This window comes from Solanum lycopersicum, chromosome 4 (assembly GCF_036512215.1).
Source record: "Solanum lycopersicum chromosome 4, SLM_r2.1".
Classification (NCBI taxonomy): Eukaryota; Viridiplantae; Streptophyta; class Magnoliopsida; order Solanales; family Solanaceae; genus Solanum; species Solanum lycopersicum.
Window position 1 is genome coordinate 50,085,627 of NC_090803.1, and position 11,622 is coordinate 50,097,248.

Genomic DNA, 11,622 nt, shown 5'->3' on the forward strand with positions numbered 1-11,622 from the left:
GAAGTTAGTTCAAAGGGATGTTAGTATGTCTTAGACTTTTTACTAATTTATATGAGTCAGAAATGTACAAAAATGGATGTAAAGGTAGCTAATAAGTGTTTGAGTGGTTTAATGATTGAAACGTCTGGGACGACTCCCCAAGGACCACCCAAGGGCCCTTGAGGAGGATCCCTGCAGTTTGATGCAGCACTGCCTGGCTGTGTGCATCGACGGGACAGATGACAGTCTGTAAGTGGCTCGACGGGGCGTCGAGGCCACCGTCGTCTCATACTTAGAAATATTCTTGAAGGATCTTGTTTACCTAGCTACTGTTAAACGCGATGGAAGGGTTGACGAGGCGTCATTGGCTCGACGGGGCGTCGAGGCCACCATCATCACCCCATGCTTGGAAAAATTTGAGGAAGCCCTCTCCTGCAAAGTCTCTGACAGAGATGACGGAGTGTAGGACGGAGCGGAGGTAGGGGTGGGGTTCGTCCGTCGACTTACCGACGGACTTTCGATCGGAATCTCGTCGGTGAGGGTCGAATTCCCTGATGAATTTTAAATGATTTCATTTAATTAATTAAGTGGTTCAAGGGTTAGTTAGTGATTAAATGGAAACTAATTAAGTTAATTAAGCCCCTCTATAAATACCCTTAGCCCTCATTAACCTAAAGACAACTCCCAAAATAAACTCTCTTCCTTCTATCTTATTTCTCTCTCAACATGAACTCACCATTGAAGGCTAGCAAGAACTAGGGTTTGGGGGTTGGAAAAAGGGTGAAATCTTCATCAAATTGTTGATGAACATTAAGGTTTGAGTTCTATTCACCTTTGAGATCCTTTCCTCAAAGGGTTCCTTCAAAATAGATTTCAAAAAGTTGAGTTTTCTTATGGGTTTCATTCAATTATGCAATTGAAGTCATGGATTGAGTTATTAATGAATTCTTAGGGTTATATTGAGTAGATTTACATGTAATTCAACTTTTTTTTATGATAATTGTTGATGGTTTGGTCTAATTGAAGAATATGATCCTTTATCCCTAACCCTAGGTAGTGATCTTGACCTATATTGTATTGTGATCATTCAATTGAGTTGGTTGTTGATTAGATTACTATCCTATGGTGCTATTATGGTTAAATTAAGATGAATTATAGGCATATCATGCTAGTTCTTGAGATGTGAATTTAGTTATGAATTATAATGTGAAATTAGTCTATGTATCTTATCTCAAGTTGTGATCTAAAGATGAATTGTGTTATAGAAATGCAATTGGCCTTGTTATTCTATTGATTATCATTATGTTATGATGTTACTCCACAAGTTGTGTTGAGTTATGAGTTGATGGTAAGACCTTGATGATAACTATGATAAAGACTTGGTAAGTCTTAGAATCTCTATCTTTACTTTCAATTGTGATTAATTGTTGTTAATCCATGATATTACATTGGAGTATGCCTTATATTAGGGTTGTAGAGTGGTATGATGTTGAATTGAAATGTCTTGACTATGTTGTGAGGTAGATTAAGGTGTATGTGCTATAAGGATGGTGAAAACTATCAATGTGCCTTAATATGTTATGAAATGCTAAAGTGTTAACCTTACTTATATATATTGTGATGAAAGGACTTATACTCATACAATTCTTATTGAGCTATTGATGATGATGATTATATAAGGGGTAGACCCTATGACCTAAATTAAGTTATGATTGATAATTAAAGGCTTAAAGACATTTCAAAAAGGGTTCTAGCTTAGCACCGAGTGAACTAGATAGAGAAGTGTCCCTTCCCACATAGGGAAGGTAGGAGCACTGCATTACTCTTGAGATTGGATATCATAAACATGGAGCATAAAGAGGTTCCCAACTAAATCTCCTAGTTCTTTAACTATGTTGCCCCATAGAAATACTAGCTAGTGGATCCACGTAGTTGCTATGTTTTATGTTTTGGTACTATCTTGACAAGTATCCGCCTTCTTTTGGTGTATTGTTTTATGACACCAGATTCGATACTAGCTCATATGGTCTATGTAGGTTAGGGCAAGATGTTCCCAAAAGGTCAAACAAATTAAAGGATTTGAACCCTAACTTGGATAACCTACTCTAGCTTAGTCTAGGTAGGGGTATGAGACTCTACCTAGACATTGCACTAGTTAGTCTTGAGGGGAGTCTTAGGAGAAAGTTCTTATATATTTATGTTAAGATAATATATGATGTATATATATGATGACCATGTCATATTGTTAATAATATATGTTGATTATGTTCGTTTATGAATATTCCTTGGATTATAATAATAATATAAGATGAAATGCAAGCCTAAATGCCATGATATGTAAAGTTGGACGTTGGTCATGTTTTCTTATTGAGAATACTTGATTGAGTAAGGTTATGAGATTTTGCTTGGTTATTGCACTTGTTGACTTGATAAGGACTTGTGAGTAGTTGTCTTGCTTATTATGATATGTTTAACTCTTATTCATTCTTGTGATATTATTCCTTGATGTTAGGATTGTAGTAAAGCATGAGTCTAAGTGTGTTGGGATAAGTGTTACTTGTTGAGATAGTAAACATGTTTGGTTGATTAATATGACTTATTTGACTTTGCATTAAGCCCTAAAATGGGGTAGAATGACATGCTTTGATAAAAAGTCCATTTTAGCACGTTTTGCTTGTGTATGTGCATAAGATCTCATACTTAGTACATGTGGAGTACTAACCTCATTTTCTTCCCTTGTCCCAAACATTTTAGGTTTCGGTCGTTGAAGAGTTTGGAAGACAATATTGTTGAAGACTTGGATTCTTCCTTTCATCCGAGTAAGGTAGGTCCTCAACTTTCGAGGGCAATGCCATCTTCTAGCTTTGGATTTTGTTATGAGCTTATTGACTCTATTATTTCTTTCCTTGTTATTTGAATATTGTATTTTCGTATGACCTATACATGGTCTTGTTGAATTGATCTCGATATGAATATATATTATGTATATGTAGAGGTCCATGTAAACCTCCAAGTAGAGAAATAAAAGTTTTAAATTTTCTGTATTTTTCAACCTATGAATGAATGACATGAAACTAAGAGGCTAGTCTTAGTCCTTCAAAACAACGACGACGCCGATTACGTCTAGGGGGTAAACCCGGATGTGACAATAATACTAAAAATCACTTTATTACTTCGCCTTCTTTGTTACATATCTCAAAACAATTGTCATATGCTTCTTATGTGATATATCTTTTGATTTATCAATTAACATTTCAAAATAATCCCTATTTAAATCTTTAAGAATCACTTAAAAAAATTTCTTAGCACAAGAATCAACAATACCCTTTTGAATACTTGGAGAATACATCATTTCAATTTTTTGAGCGTTTTTTTAAAAGAATACTTCACACATCTTAATCAATATCTCCATATCATTGCAAACGTTCTAGAAAAATATCTCTATTTGAAGAAAATCAACATTCATCATGTACACGGAATAATCAATTTAAGGATGAAATTGTCAATTAGGTTAGCGTTCTTATTAAAAGTAAACGGTGGGTGAAATAAAATGAATCAGGGTAATATAAAATGAATGTGAGTGATATTTATTACGTGACTTCACTAGGATATGAATGACTCTCAATCTATACATAATATGCCTGGGATTGAATAACGAAAGGGACAAATAAATATACTTGTAAGTACTTAAGGTATGTAAAAGATCTAATAATAGAATCGTGTAACTGCGTTTTCAGTATAAGTTATAGGATAATTTATGTCTTTTCCCTTTTACAACATGGACTCATCATGTGTACTCCAATTTGATGAATTAGCCCAATAAAATTGGATTTGTATTTGTTGGACTTATATAATTAATTCAATTATATTAATTTTGAAAATTTATTTAAATATATACGCATATAATCCATTATTTTATGAATATTTAATTCAATTATATTAATTTTGAAAATTTATTTAAATATATACCCATATAATCCATTATTTTATGAATATTTAATGTGTGAATAACTTTTTAAATTCTTTATTTATTGTGATAAATAAAAAGCTGACCAAGTGAAAGAGTCCAAAAAGAGAACGCATACTCTCTCTCTCCTTCCCTTTAATCGCACAGTACTCTAGAGACCAGACAAGTGAGTACAACTACACTCTCTCTCAAACTGAGCTTTCTTGTCGGAAAATTTTCACGCTTCCCTTATCGCCGGCGTCTTTCTCCGTTTCCGGCCGGTAAGCATAAATTCTTTCTTCCTTTTTCAACTTTCTCTTCTTTTTGTTAGAAAGATTTCATATTGTTATTTGCTTTGTGTCTGTAGACTGTAGAGTACTCATTATCTGTTATTTTTTCCTCTTAATTTTTCAGTTATAAAAGGGGAAAATTCCATTTTAATAACTTTATTTGCTGATAACTGTACTATTTCTCCTTTTTTTTTTTTTTACAAAAAATCTTGGATGAAGTGCATGTTGGTACTTCAAATTTCTTGGTGCTCTATGTTGAGCTAAGGTGATTTTTTTTTGTTTTTCTTTTGTGTTATTTTAAAGGTTTTGGTTTTATAAGTTATGGATTCTGTAAACTTTTACTCTTGCTTATTTAGGAATTCCTATAATCATCATTGTTGAATTGGAAGAGATAACCTTATACATATTAACCCTGAATATATACTCCATCCTTTCCATTCCTTATGATGTAGTTTGACCTACTCTTTGGTTTTTAAAATAAACAAAGATTTTTGAAATTTGTGGTAAAAAAATGAGGTTTATGTGACTATAACTCATTTCATTAGGGTAAAATGTGTATTTAGAAGTTAAATTGTTGTTAAATGTAAAAATGTGTCTTTTTTTTGGACCGACTAGAAAGGGAAGTGAGTCATATAAATTAGGATAGAGGGAGCAGTTATTTGCATGGGTTTAGGTTGAAGAGTAAGTGTTGCTTATACTTTTTCTCACGTTGTTTGCCCAAGATTGTTAATAGCACACAAAGGTAAAATTCAATAACGATTTCATGATGAGGTTAAAAGTGGTTCGAAAAATGTTGAGCTCACATGATGTCATTTGATGTAGTTTCTTTTTTCTGATTTTTGCAGCATATATTTGGTGTGGCTTTAGATTCAATTCGACGACTTTGCAATTCATGTTGATTTAAGTTTGCTGTGGAAGTTTCAGTACCTCTTTGTATGACCATTCGAAAGCTTAATGATTCGGAAAAAAGTGTTCTTGACTTACAAGCGAAAGAGGCTACCAGGTTCTGATCTTTTTTTGGAAAATGGGACTCATAATACACCTACTGAGTGTATGAAATCAAAAGCTGTGGCCCCTTTGCTGGAGGAAGAGGAGAAGTATGACAACCCTAGCTTCAAGGATGGAAAGAAAGACTTTGAGGTGAGATCTTTGATATACCGTTTGGTTTAGGAAACCAAACATTATATCGGCGGCATGAGGTCTTTGTTGTGCTTGTGATTGAGGTGTAGTAGTAATAGTAGTAGTTGTTATATGAGGTCCTTTCTTGTGGCTTGATTTTCTTTGGATAATCATCTTCTAATTTATGTCGTCACATTTGTTCAGGAAACTGTGGCAACTATTCTGAATTAAGTCGTTATCTACATATGGATGATCATCTCCTAGATTTCAACTAAGTAGTGATTCTTCATAATCAGTAAACACAGATGTGTAATGTGGTGCATGATCCTGGCACTTGTATCTCTTACTTACAAACGTACATTATTCAAATGCTAATTATATGATTATTAGCTACTGTCTTTAATGGCCGTCCAATCTGTGCTTCTCTTTCTCTCTCTCATTGTTTTGCTTTGTGGAAATTGTTTACTTGCAATTGGAATGACAACTAGGATGGAGAGTATTTTAGGGTAAATTCAAGAGTTCATGGTGTTCTTCTTGTGATGAATTCCTTAAGTTGTATATACTGAAACATGTCTGCTTCTGCTTACATAATAAAACTGGTAGGGTGGGTGCACACTGACTGAAACAATAGTGACCAAAGAACTCCTTATGACAGGGTGTGGGTTTAGAAATTGGCGTGGGAAGTGTTAGAGCTTAGACTTGGGTAGAGTTTTCATAAGTAGAACTTTATTTTTCACTTTCTGTCAGAAAACTAAGTTTTTTATAGCTCGGAAAGATATTGTACATGGTCCAAAGTTGATGTAGTGGTTGAAGCATGGGAGTGACAATTCAGGGATCCCAAGGTCAAATCCCAGCTACAACCCTTGATGTGAGCTCATTTTCTCTGAACGTAGCGAGCAGGATTACTTTCGCGATCTTGTGCTAGTGGATTCAACAAGTTGCCCAGTTGAATGGTTGAGGAGCGTGCAAGTTGGTCCAGACATATCAATTAAGAAAAATCTCTCTTTTGTACGAGATAAGCAATGACTTGTTGAGTTTATAAGCTACTACTAGATCAAACAAACCGTTGCTGAATTATGTTGGTTGAACTTTTTAAATAGGGTGAATATAATCTTCTCCCTCTTTCTTCCTACTATCAAGTTAATTGTGAAGATGCAGTCATCCCCTTTATTTTCTGAGTTCCTAGTATTTTTTTTTTTGATGACAGTTCCTAGTATTTAACTTGTAAAACTATTGGAAATGCTTTCTTCAATCGTGACTGATCTGTTAACACAAGACAACCTTGTTAATCTGAACGTAAATCAATTTAACACAAGCATTCACACAACTTGTCAATTTTTTTTCTAGGCCTTTGTTACTAGTGTGCTATCCATTTTCATCGGTCTTCTCACATCTACACCCACCTTCAAAAATCCTGCTGCATCACTCATCTGATCTCTATACTTCTTTCTTTTCCTGCTGCTTCGTTGTAGCCTAGCTGGACCACCATAATCCCTTTAAATTTCTTCAAGTTACCCTATGCACATTTCCTGCTTCCTCTATCTTGCATTATAAAGCAAGAGAAAAGAAAGATAAAGAGTAGAGAAAAATATAGAACTGAACAAGCGTGCACACATCTTATGCAGAAACAACTGATTGGACGTAGTTGCATTTCAACATTCTCTTTTAAGCTTACTTCTGTATTTTTAAGGATGAAATAGTGCGCACCATTGAAAAATTATTTGTATCAACTTGCACATTTAATTGCCTGTTCCTTGTCAAAATCAAGATAGCAGATGGGTAATTGAGTTATTGAAATTATTCTATACTAGTATGATGCGTTCAGGATTTTTATCATGACTTTTTGGACTGTGACTGTTAGATAGTCAAGCTTAGCCTGAGAGATGGATTTGAGCTTCAATGTGACTTTTGGTGGCATTGTGATTATGATACTGGTGGTTAGAAAAGATGTCTTACATGTAAACTTCCCAAGTTGCTTAATTGCCATTCATCTTTGCAGGATAATTCTGAAGAAAATCAGTCCTCAAAGGGTTCCAAAGGGCCTCTCTCTGAAGGAGAACCAAGGAATTCACAGAAGAGATTATGTTCTTGCATTATTTCAGGCAGTATATGTGATAGTAAATGCACCCAGAAGTTTTCTCTTTCCCTGTTGACAGGATTGAATTCTTCGAGAGAACAGGATTTGGTCTCCCCAAGTTCTGGTGGTGATGAGAGGGGATGCGATCTTAAGGATTCTGATTCCTCTGATTTGGTTAAACTGAGTCTGGAAGAAGTTGCCACACCAAAAGACATCTCTCTGATCCCCTCTGTAAATGCAGTTAGTACAAGTAAATTGTCTTCCAGTCTGATTACTTTTCAGCGAAGAGCTAAGCGGGACAAGGATGCAGGCCGGGCATATGCCAAGGGCAATCTTGAAGCTGAAGATGTTGCTTGCTTATCAGTTGAAAATACTGCATGTCTTGTCGCTCCTCATGACTCTGATAAATCAGTTGCTAAGAGTTGCTCAGTGGATCTTTCAGCAGATTTTAAGCATCCAGAGGTTAATCCTTATCCTAGACAAGCCACTTCATTGCTAGTAATGAAGAGAACTTTTGTCACTTGATTTTTAGATGATATTAGAAAGTGTGCCATATTAACCTTATTCATAATAATTCATAAACCATCTGAGGCATATCTAACCAGTTTTCGGAGATCAATGCTGATTATTCATATTCTTTTCTAATTTATTTTATAGTTATTTTCATTCATAAACTAGAAGTGCAAAAATGGCAGAAACAGAATACAAATAGATTATGCATTTGTAGGATAGCCATCGTATTTCTCTAGATTCTTACTTTGATTACATGAGACAAATATCTATACTCATCCCATTTTTCCTTCGACCGTTATTAATATTATATTCTGTGTTTCTTGTACAAGTTCTTAGTAACCACGATCATGCAGATTAAAGCTAAATCTTTAGACTCTGCTGACTTTTGCAGTATGGGGTATTAAATTGATGTCTGGATTTTTTTTTATGAGGGAACTTAGACTAATGTTTCTTGTTTTTCATCTAATTTCTTTGTTTTATTTCTATGTATGTTCGGATTTAGTTTCAAGAGATATTATTTTGGGATGATCTGAGATTTTTTTTTTTTTTAAATTTTCAGAAACAGAAAATCAAGAATATTTGTATAAGAAAACAAAACAACTGTGCAAAAACAAGTCATTCTGTTTCTATGTATGTTTGGTTTTAGTTTTAGGAGATATTATTTTGGGATGTTCTGAGAGTTTGTTTTGTTTTTATTTTCAGAAACAGAAAATCAAGAATATTTGTATAAGAAAACAAAATAACTGTGCAAAAACAAAACATTCTGTTTCTCTGTCCAGACAAGGCTCAACTAAAGTATAGTTTCGAATGGATTATGTGAATTTACTTGCTTCCCTATAACTTCAGCTACTAGCCTACAGGTTCTGTAATTTGAGAGACAAATTCACTTTGCATGAGACTTTTTTTTCTGCATCCTACTTGAACTGGTTTGCTTGGTTTTTCTCCTTTGACATGTTAAGCTGTGTGAAGGCATTGATAAATCAGGTTGGTTGAACCTGCTTGCCGCTCAGTTCGTCTTCTGTCCTAAACACCAGATGAAGATTACATGCTAATTATTCTCTAGAAAATCATGTGATTCCAATGTTAACCAAGTTTTATTTTGTTATAGACAACCAACGGAGGTGAGAATTATCAATGTGCTTGTGCTGGATCACCTGCACAGATGAAGATGTAAGCTTAACTATCGTCTACTCTTGCCTTGTAGTGAATCTAGGGGACAGGTTTAATGAAAGATTCTTGTCTGGAAATGTAACCCAGTTGAAGATATTCAATTTTAATTCTTGGATTTGCTTGTACAGATTGTTAGATGTTAATGAACAGCCTATCTTAGTGAAGGAAGCTCAGCCAATCGATGAAGTAGCTGATCCAAATTCTGGAGTAGGCTTCTCTGGTTTGGACGACGGTGTTGCTTCAGATACTTTCAAGAAGTCATCATTTCATAGCCCTAAGGACCCTTCTTTTGATGGTTTGTCCAGAACTGAAGTGCCAATATCGTCTCCCTTAGAGGTTGCAAGTAACACTGGTTCCCAAGCTTTAGATATATCTATACCTTGTGGTATGTATTTTTATTTGGTTTTATCCTCCTGGATTTAAGATATATTGTTTTTATAGGGACTCATGTTCATGAATTTTATGTGTCTCAGTATGCTTCTGTTTTTAAATTACCATGTTCAGATAGTGATGACACAATGGACTGCAATAGGTCGGAACAAGCATCTGATGAACGCCTCATCCCAACAGCACTGGAAGTTCAGCAGAACCCTCCTTGCTTCTTGAATGGAAATAATTCGACGGTTTTACATAGGGTGCCTTCGGACAAAAGTTTGGAATTACTTGACATCAAGCCCGAGAAGATAACTCCAATTCATGCAGAGTTGCCTGAAGCTGGTTGCTTATCTGAAAAAGCAATGGCTGATAGTGGTGAAAGCAGTTCTTCGAAAAATGATTTACTGCAGGTATGTGCAGTGTTAAAGAAACTGTTGCTCATCTCAATCTCTACCAATTTTCTGTGATGCTGTGCACTTTCAATTAAGTGAATGTTTTACGTATGATTGAGATGCATTAAATTGTTTGCTTTCAGCTTTTGTCGGAAGATAGAACCTACAACTTTTTCCCATTAGCAAGCCTGCAGGAAAATGAGAGTGCTCATGTTAATTCTAAAGAAGGAAAAGCTTCCTCATTAGAAGAGAAGAGACATTGTGCATTTACTGTAGCAGAATCCTCAGATTTTCTTGGTTTGTCACTGCCAAGTCAAGCTTTAGCTTCGAGATCCTTACAGTTGGCTGACATATGGAATCAACCAAGCGAATCCATTCAAGGAGCAGCTTCTCAGGTTTCTGTTGATGCATCAATACTTCATCGACATCAAATGATCCTGGACAACATTCTTAACAGAGGAAGATCTCAAAACGGAAACAAGAGGAGATTTGCAGAAAAATTAGGGACTCCAAACATGTGGTCAGAAGAGGAGCTAGATTCTCTTTGGATTGGTGTGAGGCGGCATGGAAGAGGTAACTGGGATGTGATGTTGAGGGATCCAAGGCTGCGCTTTTTTTCGTGGAGGACGCCAACAGACTTGGCAGAACAGTGGATGGAGGAACAGTCGAAACTTTTACATGGAAAATCCATTTCCCCTGTGAGACAGTTACATAAAGCTGATGTTTCATCCCATGGTATGGATGATGTTAAACTTTCACTTGGGCATGCACATTCCCAGTCAGGAGACAACATCCGGAGCCAAATACCATTTCATTTTCCAGATGTTCAAAATACTTCGCAAAAATTACTTCACCTGGCTACAACAAATGTAGGGACCTTAGATTCTCTCTGTCTCAGGGGAAACCGCAAAAGAGCTAAGTTCAACCAATCCGAGAACTCTGCAGGTTCAGGTGTTGAATGTTCATTCAGTTCTCGAATTATGAGCAGAGTGTCTGAAGTAGGTAATTTGCCTCACTGGCTCAAGGAAGTGGTTGCAATCCCACCCAGGCCTCCTGGATTTGCCCCAGATTCTTCATGGTTTATCCATCCATGGATTGGTCCACCGTTTTCTGAACCTAAGCGAGCTCACTGTGAATCAAGGAACAGATTGAGCGACTTGTACACTACACCAAAAACTGAGCTGAATAATGGTAATGCTGATTGTGCTCATCTCCCTATAAGAGAAGGGAAGCAACATTGTAAGTCAGAAGCAGATAAAAAAGTTGAGCTGATTGTCATCAATAGCGACGCCTCATCAGAGGAGACAATATCAGATGATTGTAATGTAAGGCATTAGCTTAAGTTGGGATTTCATAGTTCAACAATGGTTAAACTTGTATAAAAGTAGTTTAAGTATCTCAGCTATTTCTCGAGGGTGAGATTAGTTGAATCAGGTAGTTTTTATTTTCCCAAATTCTTATTTTAGCTATTTGCTGGTAAGCTATGTTGTAAACTCACTTTAGGTCCTAATTAGGGATTGGATCAAAGCCAAGCAAATCCAAACTCCTTCATAAACTCAAGGCTGGTAAGCTTTCTACCTATGGAAAATGTGATAAAATCCCAGGCCGATAATCATTATAGTGAGAGTTTGGCATGAAAGAAGACATTTTATGATATTTGGTTAACTAATGACTAATAATTTTTCTACGAGTGTTAAATGTGGCCCAAATAATAGTGACCTGTCTAACTTGCGCAGGATTGGATACATAATAATGAAAAAA

The 11,622-nt window shown here is 35.7% G+C and overlaps 1 protein-coding gene across 1 annotated transcript; it reads left to right on the top strand.

The window, feature by feature from the left end:
• Positions 1-4,003: 4,003 nt before the first annotated feature.
• Positions 4,004-11,416, top strand: LOC101267400 (uncharacterized). Its single transcript, XM_004237448.5, has 7 exons — positions 4,004-4,206; positions 5,061-5,355; positions 7,334-7,873; positions 9,033-9,094; positions 9,223-9,479; positions 9,599-9,879; positions 10,005-11,416. The coding sequence occupies exons 2-7, from the start codon at positions 5,170-5,172 to the stop codon at positions 11,196-11,198; spliced, it is 2,520 nt and encodes an 839-aa protein (XP_004237496.1). The 5' UTR covers positions 4,004-4,206; positions 5,061-5,169; the 3' UTR covers positions 11,199-11,416.
• The last annotated feature ends 206 nt before the right edge of the window (positions 11,417-11,622 follow it).